This window comes from Oryza glaberrima, chromosome 5 (genome assembly GCF_000147395.1).
Source record: "Oryza glaberrima chromosome 5, OglaRS2, whole genome shotgun sequence".
Taxonomy (NCBI): domain Eukaryota; kingdom Viridiplantae; phylum Streptophyta; class Magnoliopsida; order Poales; family Poaceae; genus Oryza; species Oryza glaberrima.
This window is the reverse complement of record NC_068330.1, coordinates 7,426,221-7,453,921: the sequence shown is the minus strand read 5'-3', so window position 1 is coordinate 7,453,921 and position 27,701 is coordinate 7,426,221. Positions and strand designations below refer to the sequence as shown.

General features: G+C 42.1%; 3 protein-coding genes across 8 annotated transcripts; 1 reads left to right on the top strand and 2 right to left on the bottom strand.

Moving 5' to 3' along the window:
* Positions 1-10,428: 10,428 nt before the first annotated feature.
* On the bottom strand, positions 10,429-14,216 carry LOC127773081 (serine/threonine-protein kinase AGC1-7-like). Of its 2 annotated transcripts, none has more exons than XM_052299095.1 (3): positions 14,022-14,216; positions 12,408-13,254; positions 10,429-11,630 (listed from the first exon to the last, which is right to left on the bottom strand). In XM_052299095.1, the coding sequence occupies exons 2-3, from the start codon at positions 13,208-13,210 to the stop codon at positions 10,694-10,696; spliced, it is 1,740 nt and encodes a 579-aa protein (XP_052155055.1). In that variant the 5' UTR covers positions 13,211-13,254; positions 14,022-14,216; the 3' UTR covers positions 10,429-10,693. The 2 variants fall into 2 exon arrangements, with proteins under 2 accessions (XP_052155055.1, XP_052155053.1); XM_052299093.1 differs by having other exon boundaries at positions 10,430-11,630; positions 12,408-13,248; positions 14,022-14,215.
* A 1,378-nt stretch (positions 14,217-15,594) lies between these two features.
* Positions 15,595-19,709, top strand: LOC127773179 (cytochrome b561 and DOMON domain-containing protein At3g61750-like). Of its 2 annotated transcripts, XM_052299208.1 has the most exons (5): positions 15,595-15,959; positions 17,143-17,545; positions 18,761-19,044; positions 19,149-19,224; positions 19,340-19,427. In XM_052299208.1, exons 1-5 carry the CDS (start codon positions 15,780-15,782, stop codon positions 19,360-19,362), a joined length of 966 nt encoding a protein of 321 aa, XP_052155168.1. In that variant the 5' UTR covers positions 15,595-15,779; the 3' UTR covers positions 19,363-19,427. The 2 variants fall into 2 exon arrangements, with proteins under 2 accessions (XP_052155168.1, XP_052155167.1); XM_052299207.1 differs by having other exon boundaries at positions 19,149-19,709.
* A 1,563-nt stretch (positions 19,710-21,272) lies between these two features.
* LOC127772535 (cyclin-A1-4) lies at positions 21,273-24,202 on the bottom strand. Of its 4 annotated transcripts, none has more exons than XM_052298468.1 (11): positions 24,035-24,202; positions 23,472-23,860; positions 23,246-23,385; positions 22,932-23,027; positions 22,697-22,830; positions 22,523-22,598; positions 22,372-22,448; positions 22,258-22,291; positions 22,025-22,174; positions 21,801-21,935; positions 21,273-21,707 (listed from the first exon to the last, which is right to left on the bottom strand). In XM_052298468.1, the coding sequence occupies exons 2-11, from the start codon at positions 23,617-23,619 to the stop codon at positions 21,624-21,626; spliced, it is 1,074 nt and encodes a 357-aa protein (XP_052154428.1). In that variant the 5' UTR covers positions 23,620-23,860; positions 24,035-24,202; the 3' UTR covers positions 21,273-21,623. The 4 variants fall into 4 exon arrangements, with proteins under 4 accessions (XP_052154428.1, XP_052154430.1, XP_052154431.1 ...); XM_052298470.1 differs by having other exon boundaries at positions 23,472-23,606; XM_052298471.1 differs by having other exon boundaries at positions 23,472-23,780; positions 24,035-24,167.
* Positions 24,203-27,701: the final 3,499 nt, after the last annotated feature.

Below are 27,701 nucleotides of genomic sequence, written 5' to 3'. Positions count from 1 at the left end.
CTCCCATCTAAACCTGACCTTTTCTCTTGTGTTTTCCTAAAATTAGTTGAGGGGAAATATTTTCTTTATCTTCCTCTCTCGTTTTCCCTAAGAATCGGAACCTAAATCCTTGTATTTTATCCAAATCAAACTCGTTTTCGAGTTTATCTCTCCAAACTAACCCTCGGATTTTCCGGTTAAAATCCTCTCGTTTTGAGTTCGATCTCTCTCACCCGTGCCTATATAAAGCATCCCTTAGTTGTCCTCTTCCGTTTGCCTCAAGTTCCAAGCTCTACCGTTGCCCGTAGTGCCGCCACCGCGTAGCCCTAGCCGCCGCCGTCGTTGTCGTCGTTCTAGCCGCGACGCGCCGTGGTTGTGGTCGCCGTCGCCGCTTAGCGTCGTCGCCGTCGGGTTCGCACGGAGGAGGAGCACCTCGGGCGCCCCTTTGCAGCCGCCGAAGACCGTCGGAGAGCCGTCGTCGCTGTCAAGTCAAGGCGAGCCGCCGTTGGAGTTCGTCGCCGGCCTTCGTTCGTCGTCGTCCGTCGTTGTTTTTCGCACTGGTGAGTTCACGTCGTCGTCCTCTTCGCATGGGTGTCCTCGGAAGACCCGGCCGAGTCCTCTAGCTCCGGCGACCTCATGGTTCAGAGCCATGGCCAGCGCTGCGATGACGTCATAAATCATTTTATTAGTTTTTCTGTATTAGATAAAATCTGATTAAACTTCGGAAATTCATAACTAAATCATCGTAACTCGGATTCAAGTGGTTCAAGTTGCTAAATTCATCTAAAATCGAGATCTACATGTTAAAAATATCCACATGTACTGTTTATGCTTTTTTTTTGTACTGTTTTGTTGATTTTGTTCATTTGCTTTAGTTTCCGACGTTCCGGAGGAGAGCGTTTACGTTGAGGAAGGTTCAGAAGCGTTTGAGGAAGCTCAAGGCAAGTCACACAGATCCCAAACAACCCTTTGAGCATGTTGAACCCATTTAAAGCTAATGTTTTATTTCAACTTATGCATTTTTTTCGAATGTCATTGGGTAGTGAGCCTTTCCCAATTAATTATGGCCGAAGATGACTTTATTTTCCTATGGGTTATAATTTGATTTGCTAGAACCTTATATATTGGTTTGGTTCAGCTAAATGCTACATATGATAAGCTCATTAATGGGATGAATCATATATATTGCGTTATTATTTATGGTTATATTTAATGGTAGCTCACGATGGTTAATCGTGTTATGATAATTAATTGATAATTAAAACTTGATTAATGGTGGGTTGTGAGCACATGGTTTTGATGGTCGTGCTCATGACAATTAAGGACCGGTTCGCGAGCTACTGTTGTGAAACATTTACCGTGCCAACCACAAGCCAGCGTGGGCAACGGCTTTACCTTTTGTATAGCATGATTCATTATGGGGTGCCAGACTGAGAAGCGGCGAGAAGTCCGTGGGGGTCGCTGAGGAGTCCATGCCTCTGGTTTTGAGGGGGAGATTATTATCCAGGAATGGTGCACTGTGGTGAGTTGTGTTGTGCGAGGGGTATTGTCACAGTTCCTTTCCGAGGCACCGTGGTGGTATTGAGGTGCATGGTGACATATCGTGGAGCTGTGTCTTGTGGGTACAGTGGTACATCTCTGGCCAGAGTAAAACTATTCGAATAGCCGTGCCCGCGGTTATGGGTGGTTCTAACAATGTTTTTCGTGATTAGTCCCACACTACTCACTATTGGTGATAATTTGTGATAATTAAATTGACTCCTGGTTTGGAATAGTATATTCCAGGTATAGAGGTTTGATTTGTACAACCGGGGTTGGTTGTTCAGATGAGGTTGGGCCTATGCAACACGGGTGTGTTGTATGGTGTTTATTTAATATTGCGTAATTACTTAACTGTTTTACTATTCTCTTAAATGTTTATTAAATGTTGTTTAAGCAAATAAGCTATATTATGCCATCCTTTGTTATCCTGTGCACTTGCATATTTGCTGTGTGGCTTGTTGAGTATGTCATATGCTCATTCTTGCAATATTCATTCATCAGAGGAGTATTTCAGTGAAGGTGATGATCTGGAGGATTAGGATTTGTACGGGTAAAGTTGCTTGTGGAGTGGAGTCGCCATAGCTGTTTAGTCTTTTTTTGAAAGGAAGTTGTTTAGTCTTTTGTTTTTCCGCTGCGTAGAATTTTATTCTTTTGAGAGGAACTATCCACCTCTGTAATAATTTATTATTTTGCGAATATTAATTAGTAGTTTGATAGTGCTCTATTATCAATTTGTTATTGTGTGCCTCGGCTGATTCCTGGATGAGGATTTAACACACATGTAAGCGTTTGGAATTTTGGATAGAAATTCCGGGCGTGACATTCCATGAGGTAATAAATTGTTGTACATAAATGGTATAATCCCAACAGAAACAACTTTATAATATTATTTAATGGCATGTCAATCAAGACATTTTTCTGTATTGTTAACAAATGTTACTCACCTAAGTGCACAGTGAGCCCAAAACTCCTATCACAAAGGTGCTGGTGAAGGATAGATGATCACAAAATGGTGTCAAACGATTCCGGTCACCCAACTTCACCAAGACAAGCCAAATCGAGGAGGTGCCCTTTCCTAGCCCAGCCAACCTAGCCCAATCCTCAATCGACTTTGGCCACACGTGGGGAGTATTCGAGAAGCGATACCGACTTCAAGGTGCGATTGGAACCGTCGGTGACACCAATCGACCTAATGAAGGGATCCAACCAGTGCCACATGCTCAGATGACCTAACCCAGGTAGGCCGGACCACTAACCTAGGTCGACCGAGAAATCGACTTACCCCCAGGCTATAAATTACCCCTCCCCCTCCACATTATTTGCAAAACACCGGTAGCTAAAGATCAAGCTCTAGTTAGCACCATGTTGTCCAAATAGAGTAGAAATGTAATACTCCAACCCATTTTAAGCCTATAGTTACAGGTGTGGTGGTGGTTCAATACCACCTAGGAAGTTTAGGTGGGTAAAGGTTTGCTTATAAGCATTTGTGCTCCAACCATGGTACCCCTGGTCAACCTTTTTACACGAAACGAGGACGAAATTATAAGTAGGGTACCATATGAGCGTGGCCCGCTCAATGTGTAGAGCAAACAACTGTAGATGTTGGAGATACGGTGTTACAGCAAATAGGTGAGTGGGGAGTTTGGATGAGAACGCTACGGTTGTCGGACTTCGCCAACTCTCTAATGCGGAGAAGTTGGGAAATTTTGGCCTCGTCAACATTCGGTGGTTGATCTGTGGTTTGTCAGTAGTCGAATTTTGATCGGTCGATGGTCGTCATCCAATCAAAGTGACCGTCTTCATCTTCCTGGTTCGACAATGTGAATCTTATTGTTTTGCATTACTTATCAAGTCATCTTACTGATTCCATACTTATCGATTCTTGCTTCAATTTAGATAAAGGTCTTACTTTATTTATCTTTATTGCTTTGCTAGTATGTGCACCCGAGCAAAGTAGTAGCATGATACGTTAGCGTGGGGCTTAGCTACAAGTTTATTTGGGAAGGTAGTCTAGATCAACGGGGGACCATAGGCGACAAGTTGTGACAACCCTATCCATCCCTTATAGTTAGCCAAGTTAGACTAGATCCCTTCCCAATCAATATTCCCTCATGTCTAGGCATAAGTATCCCAATGGCATTTACATCCTTATGTAACATATACAACACTCAATTACCTCTTTGGTTGTGCATCCTTCTAGGTGTGCCCGATTGTGCACATACTCTTTGATTATGCACGATTGAGCTTGTTCCGGACGTCGAGGATTGCATGTGGTTTATGGAGGAAGCTTCACTTTGGTCGTGAAGATTAAGTCTAGTTTATTTTGTTTTTCCGCTGCGTATGTGTGAGTTTCTTTTTGTTATTTTTGTAAGACGTGGATCTGTCTATCAACTTGTCGTTTATGTACTCTGACTGGTCCTGGACAGAGATTTAATACAGATTCTGCTTGAAATTCGGGTTAGCGAATTTCTAGACGTGACAAACAGCGTCATACATTTTTCGACGGAGGGAGTATCAATCAATATTAGTAGCCATCAGGTTTCCAATCAACTCAATTGTTGTTTGGTGATGCAAAGTCCGAAATTAGACCATACTCAAATGCAAAGTCAACTTCCTTTAAGGTAATTTGTCTAAATTACTAGTACTAACCGTGACATCCAATAATATATATGAAGGAAAAACTATGGTGGCTATTAATTTTAACTACTTATAACTCAAGTAACATCCATATCACCGTCGGCCAGAATTCTTCATTTCAAATAGAGTTTGTGCTGCCAACAGCACCTCAAGGTCAATATCCCTGATTTCCAACTGTACACCCTCCATAACTACCTCCACTCCATGATGTGGCTCCGGCGCACCTCCCTGGACACCAGTCTCCCCGGCCATGACGGCCGCTATCTCCAGCTCGACAGCGGTAACCACGTTTGGCTCCTCCTGTGGCAAAGCCTCCGTAACCGCATCATGCGATGAGGACGCACCCTCATGTTTTTTCTTCCTCTTCTTGGGCGCAAGCAGTAGTAGCTCCTCGTTGGCCTTGAAGGCGGCGTCAGCATGTGGAGCATCACCTTTGAAGTAGTGCACCATAACCAGCCCGAGCCGGCCGTCATTGTGGTCGTCTTTGCCATGGCTCAACTTCTGAGAACGAAACACCCATAGATCGATCATGGCCTCGTTAGCAATGGCAACCTTTTTCACCTTTTTGATGGCCTTCTTACCCTTTTTCTTGGCGTCTTCTTGGAGGGTAAGACTGCAATTCTTCAGAAATGTCTTCCATGGACGACCCATGAGACGATACGAGTTATTAGCTTTAATGTACTTCAGCGTGAGGATGTACTCCTCGCCGGTGCGGTCGTAGGCCTGCACGAACAGCCCATCATCACCATTGTTAGGCTCATTGTTAGGCTTGTTCGTGCCATTGTCATTGTACTCTTTATGCTCATCCTTCTTCTCTTTAGACTCACCGTTCTTCTTATTTTTAGGCTTGCTGGATTTCTTTTTGCGCTTACTTGTGGCGGCTGACTTCTCCGCCAGCGTTAGGATGCTATCAAACGGGGATAACTTGCCATCCTTCTTGCGTGATATTTGTAAACGGTTTTGGCTTTTCAAACGGTCGGAACGCCACATCATCTTGCCGTAGACGCGCACCGGCGGCGAGACGGCGCCGAGGCCGTTGAGGAGGCTGCGCAGCCGGTCGTGGACGACGGCAATGTCGTCAAGCGGCACGACCATGTCGGACCCTGCCGAAGACGTCGACGCGCCGTCTCTGCCTAGGCTGGCCCAGAACTTGCCGTGGCCGCGCCGCTTGGTGTTCTTGCAGGTTCCGATCGCTGTCGTCACGTGCTGTCGTCGGCCACCTCGGATGGCGTAACCCATGAGCTTGTCGGCGGCGGGCAGGCCGATTGGCATGCCGCCGCCACTGGCGGTTGATGGGCTCTCTTCCTCGGCGACCATCTTCCCCTTGCGCCGCCGCTCTCTGTCGAATTCCTCCTTGCGCCGCTGCTCCTTTTCGGCATTGTTGGAGTCGCCGTCGGCCACGTCAACACTGCCGCCACCGTTGCCGCCGAGCACGCTACGGTCAGCGGCCGCCGCTACCGTCGTCGTCTCCCTCGGGCGAACTCGCGGCGTTCTATTTCTGTCCCACGACGTGGTCGACACCACCAGAGCTCCATCTCCATCTCCATTGCCAGTACTCCCGGATGGCGTCGAGACCACCACTTGGCCCTCCGTGCGTTCCATCGACTCCTCACGCCGCGACCTCTGCCGCCTCGGAACCTGCGCAGCGGCGCACATGCCTGATGTATCCATCCGCCGGGGTGGCACGCACGACACGAGGATCGATCGATCGATCAATTTCGAAGAGCGCGGTATGCATGGGAGGCTCTTCGTGTTTGATATGGATTCTACTTTGGTAATTCATACGAACTCTGGCACGTATACCAAACCAAACCATCGCGGTTTCCTCTTCCCTACGAGCCGGAGACTCCTCCTCGCACGCGAATACGCGATCACCTTCCCTCTCAGCGGTCGGCGGCGGCGGCGCGGCGCTCCTCCTCCCTACCCTCCCTCTCGCGTCGTGCGTCCTGCAGTCTTCCCAAGCAGTGTGATGCAGATCCGGTCGCCCATTGATCGGAGAAGCCGATGTGGCACCAAGTTGATCGAACACGCTAGCTAGGAGATGGATTTGAACGGAAGGTATTTTCATCTTCTTCTTCGATCTGTTGTTGCTTTGGAGTGGAGATGTTTCTTTTCTGTTCTTGCACATTTGTTCTGTCAGAAAGATGCATTGAAGGTGTTTGTGTTTATGCCTGACTACTGTACTTCTGTCGTCCCAAATTAAATTATTTCATGGATTAATAATGTTCACTTTCATATTTCTAGAGGAATTGGAAGCAGATCTTTTTTTTTTCTTGTTTGATCAACGTTCCCTTCGAATCAATTAATTTTCTGATGGTATACGTGCTGATATTCATGCATTGTCGATGGGTTTAACCGGTGTCATTGTTTGAATTCAGAATTATCTCTCTAATTCATTGCGTCCAAATAGACCTATTCTAAAGTTTTTCATTGTGTCTACTGTATTAGAATTTTCAGATATACAGGAGTACGTAAATTACACTGTTCATTGCTGAAAATATCAGAAATATTGTTGATATCTAACTGACTTGCCACTAATGAGGACACAATCTTTAAGATGTAAAGTACACCATCTGTGTCAAAACCAGTGCCATGTAATTTGAAGGTTGTGGCAGTCCATGATTAATGAAATCTTGAAGTACATTGAAAAGTTAGGAGAGTGCAATTGTTTCTAGAATCTTGACAAATGATATGCTCCAGAAATACAGAGATCTGGTGCTAGCAGAATAGGTGAATTTGCTTGGTTTATTAGATTTTTCTGTTGCTAATCACATACCTGCTTCATACTGTGAGGAATAAGAACGTTTCTGTTACTATATGGAAAAATAGTATGAATTGTCTTGGGGAGACAAGTATAGTGGTGCATCTAAAAAGGATCTCTGGAGGAAGGAGCAGCCATATCTAAAGTATGGTTTGAGAGAATATATAATTGCACAGATTTTGCTAAAAGGTGTGTTTAATTGAACTGTATCGTGAAAGGGCATGTAGCCTAGTGGTTGCAGTGACCTGAGTAGCACCCTGAGTTCAAATCTCCATAGGAGCGAATTTCAGATTGGATTATTTGAGAGCTAAGTTCCAGTTCCTAATTTAAAAAAACTACATATATCCGGTTGGATATAGAGGCCAGGTAAAAATACCCTTCTCTAAAAAAGATAAAAAAAAAATTGAACTGTATCAGTGCATATATTTCCTAATTGCAGATATTAGTTGTATAAATATGCATATAATTCTTGTTATAAATCTACATGAAACACTGTAATAAAAGATTGAACAAAAGTGCAAAACTTAACTTTCTTAATTTTGTCCTGTCACTCAACCTGGTATTATTCATTGTATATTTAGAGCTGTATTATAAGCTCCCTGACAAGCCATATGTTTTTTTTTCATCCATTGCATATTTGCATAACAAAATTCGCATAGCTGTTGATTTGCAATTGCACTCAGTGATGGCAACTTGGTAGGACTCGACTCCATGGATTTACTACTCTCTATGGATCAATAATACAGAACGAGGTTTTCGTGGACAGAGGGATCACTTGCACTCCACCACACCAATAAGTTTTTAACTAACATTTTGCTTTTTTAAAATTTTATTTTTTTAGAGAATGGTATTTTTTACACGGCCTCTACATCCAACTGGATATATACGGCTTGCTGCAAGTTAGTCCCTGCAAGAGAAGTGCATGCTTGGTTCATAGACATTAATCGGCTTATGGAAGTTTAAAGGTACATTAAGAATATGAAGATGCATTATTTAGTAGGTAGCTATGAGCCATATATATACTGCTTTGAGTTGGCTAGAATTAGATGTCATTTCTATATATACTGTTAAGGTCATCTTATCGGTTTTAACCTGTGGTTTATATCTTCTAAAATCCTGATCATGCCCATATTATATCCTGTAATTGAAGCGTTTTCTTCAGATATATCACCTGTCTCAAGAAACTTCAGTTCAATTATTTGCCTTCGACTTTATCTCTCTCTGTAATATGTCGACTTTATCAAATTTTTATATAATATGCTATTGGGGGTGGATACTTTTCAGAAAACACCTAAAATGCCCTTCGAACATATAAGGGTCGACAATTGATTGACATACAAGAAGTATCGAAAAATATGAAAATGTTCACATAGCATTCGCACATAATATAGAAGTCTATGTATATTTCAAGATTTTCAATTTGCAAAATGAAATTTATGTTTCATATGCTAATAGAATATTCTTGTATTGATGCTCTTTACGTAAATCATCCTTCATATGCTACATAAAATTATTTTTCTAATCTAGCTATCTTTTGTGTATGTGGTTCCTCTTTCACATGCCACATAAAAATAGTTTTTCAAAAGAAATCATGACAGAAAATCTTAAAATATATACACAAACTTTTATATTGTGTAAGAAAGCTAACAAAAACTTTTATACTTTTTTGAAACTTCTAATTAGTCAATCAATTGTGAAAGAGAATGGCTTGAAGGAAATTTTAGGCATTTTTTGAGAAGTACCCACCCCAGAGGTATATTCTAGAAAAAAATTACAAAGTCGGTGGCTTATTATAGAGGGAGACAAAGTCGATGGCAAATTGTTGAACTAGTATAAAAAATTAGGGGTACATAATAGATTCTCTCATTTTTATAATGATTTATAATTTGAATAATTAAACAAAATCTTGGTCATTGTAGGAAAATTAAGCCAAAAATTAGCACTAAGTATACTATCATTTTGTATCAATACAGTAATGAAGGCACTATTCTTCAGTGTGAAATATTTAGAATTACAGGGGTATCGTCCATTGTACTTAAGGCTTACGAATTTAGTTGTGCTCAGTAATTGTGAAAGTCCCTTGCTATTTTTTCCCCCTTATTTATGAATAATGTCAGTTATACTCATTCAAGAATGTATATATGACATGTTAGGCATGATTTTCTTCCCAAAGATATTATTCTTTAGAGTATACAAAATCAGTTGGATAGTGAAAATTTTGATGCTCTTGCCTTAGCTGCCCTTTTTCTCTAGGTGTTGATTACTGAATTTAGAAATGGCTTAGAGTTGACGCTGTTTGATAACGGCTATTTTTTTTAATGGTAGAACACTCATGTTATGTGTTGCGAAAACGATTCTAGTCATGTAGCTGTATATGAAGCTTCTAATGTACAATTGTTAGCGACACGGTGGCAAGTCCCAACCCAGCCGCCACCCTCCCCTCCTCCGCCTCGCCGCCACCCGAGCAGCCACCGGCAAAGCTGGGCAGCAGTGTGGCCTTCTAGCTCGCTCCAAGACCCGGTGGCTGGGGCATCAACGGGACACGGGCGGAGGGGCCGCGATGTGTCGACGACGGGTTCTGACGCCGTTTGGGCTGGACACGGCCGATCCGGTGCTGACGGAGGTAGAATTGGCCCCCTCGCGACCGGATCGAGAGGGAGCACACCGGCCGCGCCGCATTCAGGACCGGCGGAGGAGGTCATGGTGTCGGTGGAGGAGATCATGGCACCGGCAGAGGAGACCATGGCGTGCTCGCGCGGAGGAGGCGCGGGATGGCCAGGTTCGGCTCCTCCGAGAAGGACGAGGTGGTGAGGAGGCCGTGGAGGTGCGGGCAGCCTGGGAGAAGCAGGCGGCACAGCTGGTGGCGACGGTAGGCCGGCATGGCGCGAGATGCGTGGCGGCAGCAACGTGAGGCTGGCGTGGCGTGAGATGCGCGGCCGGAGGCAGCGGGAAGTCAGCGCGGTGCGAGTTGCGCAGCCGGCGGCGGAAGGTCCGTGCGGCGCGAGGATGCGCGTAGGAGGCCGGTCTGGCGTGGAGGCACAGCCGACGCCGGTGGGAGGCCGGCGCAAGAGGTCGGTGCAAGGGTCGACAGGGAGGCTGACCTAGCCAACGCCACGGAAGGACGCAACGATGGCAGGGAGGCCAGAGTGGCGAGTGTGCCATAGAGGCATGCGGTGGCTGTCCGGCGGGGGGGGGGCATCGGGTCAGCGGTGTCCTCACGCTGATGGCGGATGGTCGGTAGTGGAGCAATGGAGCAATTAGTTGTGGATAGACAGTGACAGGCGACAGCCGCAAAACCTAGCTCGGTATTAGTTGTTCCAAAAAACAAAAATAATACCTATGAACTTGAGGAGCAATTGATTATTTCTTAGAGGACGTAGGATAAATATTGACAAAAAAAAATCTCTTGCCCAGAGAAATATCAAGATAGAACCCGTGCTTACATCAAATCCAATTTAACTTGAAAACCTACCTTTGCGCAAAATAGCATATGAAATCTAACAATTAAACTGAAGTATATACACGTACTAAAATCACGTGTTAGTTTGAACATATACTACAATAACAAGTAACAGATCTTCACATATAACAAACCAATCAAATGAAATCGCTACATTTTCATATGAATTTTAGGTTTACAATGAATCTACCATAGTCCAAGAATGAGTTAGTACAACTTAATTATCACGAATCGAGTTCTCATACTTCACAACCATCGATCAAAACAATCTGGTGTGCACAACAATATTGTCAGGAATAAATATATAGTACTAATTAAAAATACTCAAAGTCAGTGTAGGACTCGCCGGTGCTCGACTTGGCCGCGCCGCCACCATCCGCCGCGGCGGGGGCGGCGGCGGCGGCGGCGTTCTCCGGCGGCTTCTTGTCCTTGGGAGTGGTGGCGGACGCGGCGGCGGCGTACTGCCGGAAGTCGACCGGCTCCGGCACCGACGGCGGCGTGAGGCTCCTGACGAGCGCCCAGTTGACGCCGTCGAAGAAGGGGTGCTGCTTGATCTCGGTGGCGCCCCTGGTGAAGGCGATCCGCTTGTGGGGCTCCTTGACGAGCAGGCCGCGGATGAGGTCGCGCGCGACGGCGCTGGCGCCGCCGTCGGAAGGGAAGCGGAGCGGCTGCTCGATGACGTTGCAGAGCGTGGCGCGGTTGCCGGCGCCCTTGAACGGGGTGGCGCCGTGGATGAGCTCGTAGAGGAAGATCCCCAGCGTCCACCAGTCGACGGCGCTGCCGTGGCCCTCGCCGCGGATGATCTCCGGGGCCAGGTACTCGTGCGTGCCCACGAACGACATGGACCGCGCCTCCGTCGGCTCCGCGTTGAACTCCACCGCCGCCGCGCCGTTGAGCAGCAGGCCCATGTCGCTCTTGGACGCCTTGCGGCTGCGCCGCGGCAGGATGCGCGGGAAGAAGGAGGAGGGCTGGATGCAGCCCTGGTTCGCCGGCATGCTCTCGCCGCCGTCGATGGCGTCTCCTCTGCTGCCTATGCCGCCGCAGCTGCCGCTGCCGCCGCTGCCGGTGGCGTGGACGGAGGAGGACTTGACGAGGGTGGGGCAGACGGTGCAGCGGAGGGAGAGGTCGAAGTCGGAGAGCATGATGTGGCCGTCGTCCCTCACCAGGACGTTCTCCGGCTTGAGGTCCCTGTACACGATCCCCAGCATGTGCAGGTACTCCAGCGCCAGTAGCACCTCTGCCACATAAAACCTGACGACGCATCAAAGTTCAAATTTTCCCACGTAAGTTTCATATTTTTTTTAGATCAAATTATCGGACGCAAGTTTCAATTTTCAGATCAAATCTACAATAGAATGATGATACATGAGGTACAGGCGATTGATATATTTTGTTGTCAATCGTGATACATGACTATAGATAAATGTACCAAAATTTATACTAGAAAATATTGTGCTTCTTGGTACATCCTCGAGCGTAGGAAAATCACTCGTTGATTTTTCAAGCAACTAATAAGGTTAGTATTGTCAAACCGCATATTGAATTAATTACTCTAGCAATGTTAAAAAATAGGGTAATTTTATCATCCTTAAAAGATATTGGGAGCTCCTTTATTTTCAAATATAAAACTTAGTACCTTCATGTACTATTACTAAAATTTCTAATGTCAAATTTAAATACCTCGAGATACTTTTCTAATGACTAAAATTCCTTCTAAAATTATTCTGCAAATTTTAGCACCTCCTGCCAGGGCTGGAAATTTCCCCTACGATACAATATTACTTCGGCTAAAATTTTTAAACTTTTCAATTTTTTCATGAATTTTAGTAATATTTGTTTAAATTCAACTAAATTTTGGAAATTTCGGTGACCTCCGATCAAAAGGGGTTAACCGATAGAGTGAACCCTGCCTCCTGGTACCAAAGTTACTGCTGTCTAAATTTGTTCAAACTTGACGGAGGTTAATTTCCTCAAACTGCTCCAAGCTCCGTGGAAACAATTTGTTAAAATTCCGAAGTGGAACCTGACCTGGCGGCGGGCTCGGAGAAGTGCTTGGAGGGCTGCTTCTGCCGGAGGGAATGGAGGTTGCCGCCGGAGCAGTACTCCATGACGAGGCAGTAGAACTTGTCGGTCTCGAAGTGGGTGTAGAGCGTGGGGAGGAAGGGGTGGTCGAGGAGGCCCAGGATCTCGCGCTCCGTCTCCGCGCGCGCCATCTTGTTCCGGCTCGCGATCGACGCCTTGTCCATCACCTTCATGGCGAAGAAGGCCGACGTGCCGCGGAGCTCCACCAGGTACACGCTCCCGATGTCGCCGTACCCCAGCCGCTTCAGCAGCCGGAAGTGCGCCAGGCTCAGCGGCGCCGGCGCGTCGCGCGCCGTCGCCGCCTGGACCGCCTCCCACCGGCTGTCCCCGCCGGTGTGCCGCTTCACGTTCTGCCCCGACGCCGACACCGACGCCGTCGACGCCGATGTCGTCAGCACCGTTGGCGCCGCCGCGGCGCCGGTGCTGCTGCTCTCCAGGCTGTTGCTCCGTGTGCTGCCGCTGCTGATGCTGTCCAGGCTGCCGTTGCTGACGGCCTCGCCACGGTTTGTTCCTGCTGTTGCTGCTGCTGCGGTCGTCGTCACCGGCGCCGCCGTCGTCTCGGGCCTCTGCGGCGACGGGTTCGCCGTCTTGTCGGAGTGATGATTCGGCTTGTTCTTGGGCTTCGATTTCTTGTCTGGAGATGGTTTGGAGGGCGCTGATCGAATGCTGAATTGATCATCTTCTTCAAAGCTGGTTCGATTCTGTTCTGTGCTATTTTTATGAGGGCTGAAATCCATGCCGTCCTCCATCGTTGTTAGTTTATTGAAAGCTTGAGTTTCTAGGTAATCTGAAACTTCACAGGGCAGAATGTCAAAATTTGATAGGTAATTTGAGTGAAAGTGTAAAAACTGGAAAATGAAAAAAAAATTACAATGCAGGTAAAACTGAAGAAGAAAACGAGTCTTGGAGTTTTACTCTACTTTTGGTTGGAATTTTAGAAGAAGAATCGAAGCTTAGTCTTTTGTTCTTCTTTCCGGATCTGTTAAACTTAGTTTTTTTTTTCCCATGTAATGGCAAAATCTTACGTACTCGTGACTTTGTTTGGCTGTATATACTCCACAAAGATGCAGAGGCCGGGTTTAATCTAATCTATTTTTTTAAAAAAAAGGAAAAACTTAAATTAGGAGTAGTCTTAGTATAATTTTATCACCTGGATATAATTGTCTGAGATTAAGAAAGCTTCATTTATCAAAAAGAAATGAAAAAAAATGTTCTGCTACTCTCAGGCCTCCTTGACAAGTTGCTAGCCGCTTGATGAACAGTTTAGGTTGATTGTGCTTATTCTTTGTTTATTGAAATCTAAAATGAATTTGAAACTGAACATTTAGCAAGCTTTTACAACTTTAAATGTATTAAACTCATAATTTCGAAACTTTTAGGTCATTTGCACTATGGTGAATCCTGTAAGGGATGTTGAAATTGCATTGCGCTAAGACTACTCATTATGGAGGAAATTCTGAAAGGCTATGGCTATCAACATCAAATAAAACCGGTACCACAGCATGGGGAACCTCATTATCAGAAGAAAACAACTTGAAGATCAGATAGGGAAATACAAACCTGGAATCAAATCTTGATAAGGGCTTCAGACAACAAATAATCTGAACAATGCTTCATGTCATACCAGGAAAATCAAAGCTGAAAGGGAATGATCAAACAAAATTAAGGAAAAGGGTCTCTTATTCGTCTTGCCATGCTTGAAAGCTGCAATTGGCAGCAAAACAGGGGAATGATTGCTTTGTTGGGAGGAAAAGAGTAAAAATGCGTGCAGACTTCGCGTTGAATGGTTCGTGGGGTTGAGAGAATAATCCGTTAGGATGGAGGGCATGAATGGACCAAGAATGCACTTCTAAGTTTAGTGCAAAACAAGGGAGTTATTCTGGGTCATCCATGGTCTCTCCCTATTCTTGTTCTGGTTGGGTCTTCCGTTACAGAGTTGATTCGAAACGTGAGGAATTGTCAATTGTGCATGAATTTTGGGTGACCCATGGAAACATAGGTTAGCTACAGTAAAAATTTGATCATATACCTTCTCCTTATATCTCAATTGAGGAAGGAGTCTCAGCGACCTCACATGACCTCACATGTCAATTTTTTTAAAATCTAAACGGAGGTGATATGATCCAAATCTCCCAAGAAGGTTAACTAGAAACAATTCCCCTCCATGCGTTGGTCCAACGACTTAGGCATGATATATTTTGGTTGTAATAATCCAGTTTTACTTAAACTTGAGTTTTGTTCTGGTTTTACGAGAAATTACTACTCTCTGTTTCATATTATAATTCGTTTTGACTTTTTTTTTATAGTCAACTTTTTTAAGTTTGATCAGTCTGTAGAAAAATATAGAAATATTTTCAACACAAAACAAATGTATTATCAATATATATTGCATATTAGTTTTAATGAAACTAATTAGGTATTATAAATGTTGCTAAATTTTTCTATAAACTAATTAGGAAATAGGTCAAAACGACTTATAATAAGAAACAGAGGTGGTACATACCAATATTGGTCGTTCTGTTGTTCACTTACCGGTCAAGAGTATCAAAGGCCATCAGAAGAGTTATCGATGCAGTTATGTTCAAAAAATCCTTTCCTGGTTGAACAACTAACTGTCTCCAGAGTACAGACATCAGTGCTGACATCTTTTTGGTTGATCCTTCTTGTTCAAGTTCTTGACCTCTTTCATTTCCTTGTTGTGACTTGTGAGCCTTCTCTCTTTCATGCCTGGAACCTGGCTAATTCAGAGAGGCAGCATTATCCAGCCCTTCTTGTTTTTCTCCATCTTCCTTCTAATATACCCAATATGCAGAGATATTCCAAGAATAATGCATCAATGATCATGTCGTTTTCATCCATATAATCATGCGATGATAGAATACCTAAGGGTAAACTGTCACATTGCTACAGCTTGCTTTCTTGCTGGTTACTGCCGCCATTGATTGTGCAAGCGAAATCCAACTACAATATTGCAGAAAAGCCACTTTTGATCACTTCCATTCCACACCTGGTGGCTGGTGTTACCATGAGCCATTTTCCATCTCAGCTGAAGAAGTACGATGCAAGGTAGGCTTTTAGCATTCTTTTAGAAAAGTAGCCATGATGGCTCCAACCACCATAACCACCATTGCAAACTACCCAGCTTTTCTCTTCCTCCCACTGGAAGCATCAGTCCAGAAATATAGAATCAATCATCATGCAACAACTCCACATGAGCCCATTACTTCATCCCAACAGTAGGGTTCATTGCTCCTATGATCTTATTGTAACATCCTCTACCTCTAGCTGGTAGTTGCTCCTTTCTCTACATCAACATAGATGGCTGTGCCAAGGCGAGTTCATGTCGTCTTGTTTGTGTACATCACAGTGATCCTCACTGCAGTGGCCGTCCATGCACAGAGGGATACCTGTGGTGCTGAGCTGAACACTTTCCTTCCCGCGCCTTTCAAATCATCCGCGCTCCTCTGCAAATCAGTCTGGAACAGCTTCATACTCCGGGTAACATTCCTTATCTAGCCAAAGTTATCATCTGTAAAAGAAAAATGAATTCAAAAAAGATTATTGTAGCTTCCTAACATAGATATTCCTGACTTATTGTCAAATGTTAATCACAATTTTTACCATCAAATGTAGAGAAAAAGGCAAGAATCAGCAAAGTTCTAGTATGCTTAGTTATAATAAAAGTATCAGTGCCTCTTAATGGTACAAAGGTTGTCTCTCTGCATTGTGCATACATTTGTATCTGAATCCATAATCCTAATCGATCATCATCACACAACTTTAGTACCATATATGTGCTGAATGAAAGCAGGATAGAAATAAATTGGCATTTTTGTTATCAACATAGCTATTGTTAGGTTCCTTGAATACTGAAAGTTCATACTTTGATCTTCAGATAATGGTGAGTAATTTCTTCTGAATGCTCTTCAATTACAAAACAAAAAATTAAGTTACTCTGATACTCAAATTTTTACATGGTTACTTTTTTCTTTGTTGTGCATTGTGAACCCCTGTTAGTAACTTATAACCATTGAAATATCTTATGCAAATGGTAGTCAGTCAGCAAGTCAGTCGAAAAATAATCTCCATATATGTTCCAGCAAATACTTGGGCTGCCCAAGTCCGTTAGTTCTTGTCCCTTGCACATGTTCACACTAGTCCAAGATGTGAATCCGATCTTGTACTTTGGTTTTCTCTTCCCTCGTTTCACAGACTAGTACCACGGCCACCAAGAAAATAGTGGAAAGCAGAACTATTGATCTTTAAATTGTGCAAACTTACTCTACAGAAGATATCTGCGGGAGAATTAAAATTGAACACTTTGAAAGTATAATATATAGCCACAGGTAATGAATTGAAAATTCTGAAAGCATTTTCTAAGAAACAAATTTAGAGAGAAAGATATTGTACTAGACAGGAATATCCAAAAATGTTCAGGTATTGAACATTTCATTCTCAAAGAGAAGTATCTGACTGACATTACTGAAAAACATATTACGAAACATGCACATGTTTCTAGGAAAAAAAATTACTGGCCATGTAAAATTTGATATTATTCTTCTTTCAACATCAATAATTGTTTATTTTAAACAAATACTGTAAAGTGCTATGTTCCGCTTTCTTCATAATAAAAAGTTGCCAAATCTATTCTTAGTTCATGTGGTCTCTGCACATCTTGCAGTATTCAAAATTGAAGAGTGAAGATAACATCACCAGCATTGTACTTTCAGCACCCTATTCATCTGGATGGGTTGGGATTGGTTTCTCAAATGATGGAAAGATGGTTGGGTCAAGTGCTATGGTTGGCTGGATTGATAATCAAGGGAGAGCATACATCAAGCAATACTACTTAAGTAATCAGACTAGCTCAGGAGTTAAAGTAGATGAAGGCAAGTTGCTCACAACAGACGTTCCTTCTGCAGCTGTGCTCTATGGAGACAATATTTACTTAGTATTTCAAGTCAAATTCCCTCTTCACATTGCTCGACAGTCCGTAATTTTGGCTTTTTCGAAGATATCACCAAATAAGTTCCACCTCGCAGAACATGATGACAAAACGACTCTGTCTTTTGACTTCTCATCAGGTACAGTTATGTTCTAGCACAACTGAATTGGTTTTCCATTGGAGTTTGTTTTTATGCTTCATTGGTAACAGACTAATGGTACATGCTATGTTGGAGTATTGAACGCAGCCCAAGAATCAACTACCCTGTACCTAATTCCACTCCACTGGAGATTGATAATATCTAGTATGCCAATATAAATATGTTTCAGCTCAAAAGGATGCTAAACTGCTTGAGCATGCTCTGTTACGATTAAAGAAATACAATTATGAAGATTAATTTTCCTACATTGTGTATCTGGCGCCCCCACAAAACAGAAAATATTAGAAAAGTTAACCAAAAACCGGGCATTTGCATTTCTGAATATTACCTACATATGTAAATACGATTTAAATTCTGATCTCAGAAGGATGAATTAGACTTTTTTTTTGGGAATACACAGGGAGCGCATCTTTGTATTAAGGGGAATATGCATTAGACTTTTGAGACCGCTGAACAGAATCTGATCAGTGATACCTGAAGATAACGCCAGAAAAATAGAAGTAGAAAAATTAGCAGAGACAATTTTAGCCCCGCTTGGAATGTCACAAGAAATTTGCAGGAACTTGAACTCCATCTGGAATGCAGGAATTTGAACTCCATCACAGGAAACCGTTGTTCTACAGGAGTGGAGTAATTTTTACATGCAATAAATGGGGCCTTCACATAAATGGCTAAATTCCTGGGGTGTTTGATAGCAGACAGCAAAGGAATAGGGTATGTACTGAGCAGTTGAGAAGAAGGTGATTATTGGATATAAAACCAAGAGTCTAAAAATTGTTGACATTTGTATTGGATAACATGAAAAAACATCCCAGCTAATACATTATGCAATGCATACAGTGAAAAAAATCAATCGATCTAGCTGAATCAGTTACCTGATTGTCACAAAGACAATCTCATTAAATAATAAGGTTCAGCCAATGTTTGTTAGAACTCGTAAAAGAAGAATGTTTACCAGATCAACTATATGGTGATACCACATCATAACATAAACATTTAAAAAACACTTTCTACATTCAACTGATTTTGTAGAAGTAATAAAATATTAGCACCATACATCAGCAAAAGTTCAACATAAATGATAGTACAAGTGCAAGCCTTATCTGTTTTTCACATCATTTTTTACTGCAATGTAAATTTTCTTTTAGAAAATGTTTTTTCAATACTACCTGAACCTAACTTTTTTCTACGCAGGTGATTCTGTTAGTACTAATTATCCATACCAATTGAAGAGGAACCATGGTGCATTTGCAATTTTTGGCTGGGGTGTTCTGGTACCACTGGGAGCAATTGCTGCTCGTTATCTCAGACATAAGGACCCACTTTGGTATTACCTTCATGTCCTCGTGCAATTTCTTGGTTACATCATTGGGTTTGCGGGTGTTGTTTCTGGCATTGCATTGTACAACAGGACCCATTCAAATTTTACTACGCATAGAAGCCTTGGCATTTCAGTTCTTGCTCTCGGTTCTCTTCAGGTTAGTATGATCATGCAACTAATTTTGCCATCCTGACTGCTAATGCCTATCATTTGATTCGTTTCTGTTATGTCTGAAGCCATTGGATGTACTACATGTTACAGGTTATTGCATTTTTCCTTCATCCTAATAAGGATTCTCAAGTGCGGAAATGCTGGAACCAGTACCACCATTGGTTAGGTAGGATTTGTATTTTCTTGGCAGCCATTAACATTGTTCTTGGTATTGAGTTAAGTGACACCAACATCTCATGGAAAGTGATTTATGGAGCTATAATATCTGTTATGATAATCAGTACCACATTTCTGGAGGTCATGATGTGCACTAAGTTGCCCAAGGAAGGCACATGTAACGGTGGACTCCAAATGCCAACTCATCATCCCAATTCTTAAAAATAGAGATGTTAACACAATTGATTTTTAACCTTGTTTCTGATATGATCTCAATTCTTTTAGTTTTTGGTGATTTTGTTTACTGGTTTGGGAAATAGGCAGCCTTCTAGAACCATTTTTGTTGATACATGCCAATGTGTTTTTGATAGTTTTCCTCCTGTAATGAAGAAGAGAGTGTTTTTTTTTAGAAATCAGTTTCTTCACTCTATGGTTAACAACAACTTAACATTCTAACCATAATTGTTAGAGACTGCACTCGTTCAATCTATAGTAAGTTCTTAATTTGACATGAGCATGTCATTTTCTGATCAATGAAAAAGAAATCTCAAGTTGATTGTACAATATTTTTTCCTTAAACACTTTCACATCATAACAGGAGTCCATTAAGAAGTTATGCATGAATTAAACTAAAGTTCTTTCCAGATTCAAGAACAATGTGGGTTAAAGGATGCGTATTTAAGATTCAGAACTTTGTCATTAATGGCCATGTTCCAAGATTGGGAACTACAAATTAGGTTGGAAGCATGACCCCTAACCAAGCCGCCTGTGATGAGGCGATGCGGTGATCAGTGAGCATCTGCAACACGAAACCATAACTAACAAACGGATTTGACGAATATTGGTATCGGTTACCAGGTAGCAGTGAATGATACTACTATTAAATTGCTAAATTATCTTTTGAGCAAAAATAATAATAATAATACTGTTTAACAACGCATCTTCCAAATTAAAATTGTCAGATCACCAATCGGCAGACTAGAAGGGTCTCTCGCGCAACATGAATTCGGCTTCCGATACTCGCAGAATATATGCATATGGTACGAGAAACGCTCCAAAAAATATTGGAGATAAGTCACTTGGAGAAAGAGAGAGAGAGAAAGAGAGAGGGGCACTCACAGCTATAGGACTAGGAGAGAGGGGTGCCTCCTTCCTTCCTTCCATGCGGCTGCGAAAGTGGGAAGCTCATGCAAATCAACGAGATATCCAACGCTTTGTTTCATCACTGGGAACAAGAATTGTATAACAAGAGTTAGGAGAAAATTCAAATACCCGCCTACAATTCATTACTCTTTCTGCTTTCTACTCTCCTCCCTACAACTCAATATTGTTCAAAGGATTTCCCACCACTATTCAATTTTCACGATTTTTCGTGATGCCCTCAATTTCTCGTTATCGTGGGCCTTCAACACATCCCATGGGGTAAGTTGCCTCGTACCATCTTGGTGGCAAAAGCGTGCACACCTCCTTCCATTTTTCATCTTTCGCAAGCTTAAATTCCGCAATCGCCACTTTTCAAATTGGAAAGTGGAAGAAGATCCGTGTGCTTTTGCCATCAAGTTGGCACGGGGCAATTGTGCCTGCAAGTCACCATGAAGGCCCACAATAACAAGAAATAGAGTGTATTAGCAGAAATCGTGAAAACTAAATAGGGATGGGAAACTGAAAGAGAAATTAACTTATGTGGAGTGTTTTGAACAATAATAGAGTTGTAGAGGGAAGAGTAGAAAGAGTAGTGACTTGTACGTGTATTTGGATTTAACCCCAAGAGTAAATGTCCCGTTCCCGTTCTCGGTAGGTTTCCGAATATATGTTATCGAGGACGTCACTCCTCTCAAGTCTCAACCTTCTAAACCATAGTATGTTTTTAAGTGTTAAACGGGATGCAACATCCTAACGAGTTAACATGGATCCATATAGTCGTACAAAAATGAAAACTAAAATTAAAAAAAAAAAAGATCCAAACAATTATTCTACCACATGGAAACAAAGGTTGTTCAGGTCAAAGGAATAGCTACAGTCAAGTTCATCCCACTGAGAAGGACAAATATATTCATACTTCACTTGCCCTCAGGCATTTATCTCTTATCCAGCATATCCATTTTGTTTACAGTAACACGGTAAAATCATATCAAACAAGCTTGGAGCAAGCAAAATGGATAGAGTAGGAAAGGACTAGCAGCTTTATGCACTGTGGTTGTAAGCAAGCCGCCGCCAGAGAACTGCACTTGCCGTGCATACACAAATGAGGCCAACTTGATGTACAGCTCCACCACTTCATCTACAATGTACAATCTACCAATCTGCTAACACAAGGGCGCGTGGCGTGTGCTTGCCTTGCGCATGAGCAATCTGTACAAATCAGCCTACCATTCGGGGCTACTGCAAGACTTCAGGGAGTAACTGGAGTTAATCAGGCTTGTAACTGCTTGGATCTTCGAAAAACTCTGCTGGAATTGATGGTGGAGAGTACTTCTTTGCTACGAATTTGTACTGAGAACAAATAGATAGGTGATAGAAACAATTTATTACCAAATAGAAGTAAATGCGTTCCAGCAACAATGGCCTTATTTTGACTTCACTCACCTTGTGTTGACTGTATTTTTCTCTAACTGCTCGAAGGTTGCCTCCAGGGCCAACCAAGAAAAGCCGGTGTAGTCCTTTTGCACAATCGCATAGGTCGGATGGTTTGTATTGTGTGTAGAATGAAAGTGTTGAATTCTGTTTCCAATTTAAGAGAGAAAGAAATCAATACATTTAGTCTAGTTTGCAGAATAGCAATAAAATCTGCAAAGTTTAAAGCATTATACCCAAGGATTCTCTGTTGGCTTAAGGATAAACTTCGCCAAGAAAATAGAAGACGCAGCTATAAGTGACGGTACATAGCAAATTAAGCTGTACTCCAGAAGTGATAGCTCCGCAATGTAATTAGCTAGGAACTCAAGATGCAAAACTGGAGCCTGCAGAAGGAAAGGTTGATTGAGTAAGCTACATGAGAATGCAGGAGTGGCAGAGACTGTAAGCTATTGAAGAAAACAAGTACCTCATGGCATACTTGAGCAGCTCGTAGAAATCTCCTATTGTGGAACCATGAACAATATTTGGTATTAGAAACTATAGGCATGATAATAATCATTGTTGTAACAGAAAATACTACCTCAAAAAGCATTTTGTTGTAGGTGCAGTCATCTCAAACTTCAAGTATTTCAGGACAGAAGCTTCCATTTTCAAAACCTGTTCGTTAGAAGATGAGAATAAGAGACAAGGAAATAAAAAGAACAAAGCCCAATCTATACTGGGACACAGACCTCATCCTTAGTGTATGTATTGTCAGAAATATAGCAGAGCTCTTCTACTTGGGGTGGGCATATCTCTTCATACTTACTGAAATTTGACCATATATAAACTGAATCAGAATAAAACATAAAAAAGAAGATAAAAGAAAAACAAGAGAACATAAACAGAAGCAAATGGGATCTTACGAAGCAATAAGCAGGCAAGCGACACCAAGTAATTGCATTTTCTGCCGATTGATCACCTTGCTCGAGAGATACCGGTCAATGTAATTGACTGTGAGGTATAAGGTTTCAGGTACAAGCCGATATTCTTCTGTGACCTGAATTGGTACGAGTCATGAATGTAATAGAAATTAAATGGATCATTTGCTGTGCCTCTAGCTTCTGAACCCTGTTTTTATCCTGAAATAGAGTAGCTTACTTCCACAAGCCAGTCTATTAACACTGCCCTCATGCTTGTGTCAATGTTCTTCTGAATGGTTTCCACAAAATCTGTTGAAGGCCTTTTCTTGGTCTGCTAAAATGCAGCATCACAACACAACAGCAACAAACATAATATCAGATTCTTTTGTGAGCAAAACAAACAGGGAATAACCAAGTCAGTGATGCTACGTAGCATTATATTTTACAATAAGAATATGCTAAGCAAGAAGCTAAATCGGAAAGCAGACAAGGATGACGCAATGCATCACTCTATACAGGTGACGGAATATGGCGTGTAAAAGAATCTATCACCTCAGCCACTCGCAAGTGCTTGTAAATGTCAAAAGCAAGAGTTGCACACAGCTGTGGATCCTCATGGTTGTTGTCAATGTCGACGATATAATCAATTTCTACTGAATTACAACCATGCTTCGTCCATTTGGATGCCACACCTGTAAACAAACCACTAATCACCAATTCTTTCATAGGATGCACAAATGGCCAAAACAGAATTGCCAATTCCGGCAAGAAAACAAACCTGCAACATCCCTGTTGTCAGAAATATGAAGCTTATCATCTGCCAAATGTTGCAAGGAAGATACCACTTCGGAGTCCCCATCATCAAGGCAATCAATATCAAGGCTTTCCGTTGAATCACCAGTTGACATAGCATCTTCCTTAGACATAGAATTGTCAGATAGGCCGGGTGAACAGTCATGGTGCCCCACTGACGGCACAATGGTGGGCAGATAAGGGCTACAAGCTAATTCTTTCTGAAGGGTACTGCCTCGATGTGGTATTGCTTGATCAAACTGGCCAGAAGTTGGTTTTGGGACAGAACCCCCTTCTGTGTTCAAATTGCAAAGGCTTCCCAAAAATCAGGGGCGGATCCAACTTGGGACATGGGGGTTCAGTTGAACCCCCAAACTTTTGGGTGAACAAACAAACTGTTATTACTTGAATTATTTAAGAGAGGTTTAAGGCTATCAAATTAAGGAGGAGGAGAAGATCTAGAAGAGAAGCGCAAGCAAATTCCAGTCCCGGTGGGGTGGGAGAGAGAGAGAGAGAGAGAGAGAGAGAGGAATCAGAAAGAGGACGCACCAGGATCCCCTCCCCTCCGCTGCGATGGAGATCGCCGCCCGGCCCTCCCCTGTTCAGCCGCGACTCGTCTTGGCGGCGGCGCAAGGAGGCAAGGAGCGGAGGAGACAACGAGAGGTACTCGACTACTCTGTCCTTTATCTCAATATTTTTACTTACCACTCCTTCCTTCCTACTAAAATAAGTATTTTGCAAGGTTCACATCCAACGTTTAACATTTTATCTTATTTGAAAATTTGAAAACTTTTCAAAGACGAACGGTCAAAAGTTCGACATGGATTTTCATGGCTGCACTTATTTGGGACAAGGTAGTATTTTAAAACTAGCTAGTGTTATTTCTTTATATAACTGGTGACCCATGTATCATCAATACTTAGGAAAAAATTAAACGATTGTGTCGATAACAAATTCCTCATACCACCAGCAACTGCTAACTGCCACTCTACGCACCGCCATCACTGCTCTTTCTCCATGAACCACCACCGTTCCTCTCCTTTGCCTTTACATGCACAGCCTTAACCTCTAGTAACCGACAAGTCTTTTTCTCCTCCCCTATCGTGATGCGCACTATTATTATCGTTGCCATTGAGGTCGGAGATGTCGGGCTTGCATGGACTTTGGAAGGCAGGAGCTGACCCGACGAAGAGCGAAGGCACTATATCCGGGCTCTTTCTTGCTAGATCTATCGGTTATCCAATTGTCGTATGGAAAAAGAAAATTGAGAGAGAGAAAGAGAGAGAGAGTTAATGTGCGAAGTGATTACTGAGTCACCGGACTTGAAGATGGATAGAATATGGTGGTCCAAATTAAAATGTAAAGTTAGCTATTGTGTAAATGAAAATGGTTAAAGGATACCATTATATGAAAACTTTTAAGAATTTTTAAGAATACATAGTATGGATTGTAATTTACTCCCTTTGTTAAAAAAAATGAATGTAGAATTGGTGTGACACATTCTAGTACAACAAATCTGAACATATGCATGTCTAGATTCGTTTTACTAGGATGTGTCACATCCAGTCCTAGGTTAGTTTTTTATGGGACGAAGGGAGTACTTTTTTTTTCTCTAGCACAATTAAAGATAATTGTCCATTACCCGATAGTCTCGTAATATGCTAAGTATGATTACACTGCTGTACTTAGCTATAACTAATAATCTCATGATATGTTGATGCATGACGATACAGACTTCTACTAACACAGGCTGATTAACTATGGTTAGATAGATTCCGCTAAAAGATGATAAAAATAATACCATCATTTTTGCTCAATAATAAAGCATTCGACTCTTTTCTCATTGTATTATATTGCCTCCGTTTTTTAATAGATGACGCCGTTGACTTTTTCTCACATGTATGACTATTCGTCTTATTTAAAAATTTTATGCGAATGTATAAGATATAAATCACACTTAAAGTACTATGAGTGATAAAACAACTCATAACAAAATTAATTATAATTATGTAAATTTTTTGAATAAGACGAGAGATCAAACATGTGAAAAAAAGTCAACGGCGTCATCTATTAAAAAATGGAGATAGTATATGATAACTACATTAGTACGTATTTCCGTAATTCTTTCATATTGTTTTTTATTTTCTACATATATGTTAATTTGGACTAATATATTTCTCATAATTAAATAGATAATACATCATTTTTCCATATTTCTCCTATAAAATAGAATAGGGCATTTTATAATTTGAAAATTATATTATAAGTGTATGTAATTTAATGTGTAAGATATGGACTTATAGTATAAGATTTAACTTTTTCTAAAAATGAATGCCGCATCATGGTAGATAGGTAGTTAACTGAACAACCATGAAAAATAGAGACAATTCATTGTGTGTCACTGATTTTGTCCCTGCTTACAATATGTCATTGGGTTTGTCAAGTTCTAATATGGCATCGTATTTTGCTTAACTTCTATAATATACCATCATCGTCTAGTTAGCCTCCGTTAGTATTGTACAATTTTATTATATAGATTGTAAAACTTAAAGAGTTTGAGATGGGCAATTTCTCTGCCTAGTTTATAATATGATATTTCAGAATTTTCGGCCAAATTTTGGAAATTTTTGTCCTAGGAATATTTCAATCATTAGTACAAAATTATACAGTACTAACGGAATCTAAATAGACGGCGATGGTATATTATAGAATTTAAGCAAAATACAATGACATGCTGTAGAACTTAACAAGCTCAGTGGCATGGACGAAAATAGAGTATCAGACAACACCGAATCCAATCAAATGCTGCATCAAAGCTGGTTGGACAAGCAAAATGAAGTGACGCAGACACCGAAATAATTATATGTTTGTTACGAGAAACAAATGCAGGAAACGGATGATTCGTACATGGTAGTAAACACTGCGAAATCGGATAAATGCTGCACAAAATTGATCAAGACGAGGGTAATATTAATAAATGCCTAATCAAACTGATCCAATAAAACATGCTAGAAATGCCGCGAACTCATCCCCTTCTCTACATTTATACTCCATTTCCTTCAACGAACGAGAACCCAAACAATCTTACTGCCGAAGAAATCGGCCGAGCAACATAACCCCCCAAAATCCCGCAACAAGCCATACCGCACAAACCTCGGCCTTCGCCGCGCGGGCCCTCCCGCCGACGACATTGGTGAGGTTCCGGAGCGGCATGCGCCTCTCCGACCTGGTGGTGCCGCCCGCTCCGGCGCTCCCCGCCATGGCCGACACCGGCGAGCGGCGGCGGCCCGCGGCACAGCTCGGCATTGCGGCGACCGGCGGAGTCGGGGAAAAACCCAGACCTCGTCCGACTCCAACGACTACTTTGACCGCTTGACGATGATGAGGGTTAGCCCTTTTTGGAACCTATCTGGTTCACTCGTGAAGGGAAGGAACCAGATCCTCGGGGAAATATCGATTTTGCTATATCTCACTCGAAAGATTTTTTCTTATTTTTCACTCGATTTTCTGACTTAAATTTACAGTGTATTTTCAAGTTACCGTGTAGTTTATGATACTTGCATTGTAACTTTTATAAGTTTTTTTTTGTAGTTTTTAAAATTTATATTGGACTTGGTTTTTTTTCTTAAAATATGGTAATTTAGTGTCTATTATGGTATTTCTTAATTGTTTTTTTTACCTTTTACTGTGGCTATTGGGTTTTAATTCAAAGATTAAAAATATGTATGATAAGATCATAAAAATCTTTCGAAAGATGCATAGGTACTCCCGGGAAATATTTGCGGCGCTGGGTGCCGCACCGCGAGCTGGCAGTTACCTTACCATGGCGCAAGGTCGCCCGCACCCACAGTAGAGGCGAGAGCGGCGGGGCGTTGGGTCGGCCAGGTAGAGTAGAACAGGGAGGGAGAGGGGAACGAGCCGGTCGGCTCAGCTCAACGGTCAGTGTTGTGTATCGATGGTAATTAAATCATAATATTTGACCGTCAATACTTATATAACGAAATAAAATATGGTATCCAACTTAGTGGTAGGGTTTATTACTGATCATTTCTACTAGTGTTGGCAAAATATGTGTACGTAGGTATTTTGAGAAGAAAACACATCCGTTATACAACAAAATGCACCTCCGCGCATTCAGGAGGGCCCATATGTCAACCAAAACCACTTAGAAATTGGGCCAAAACATTGTGCAAGATGTTGGGGGCCCATTAGGCAA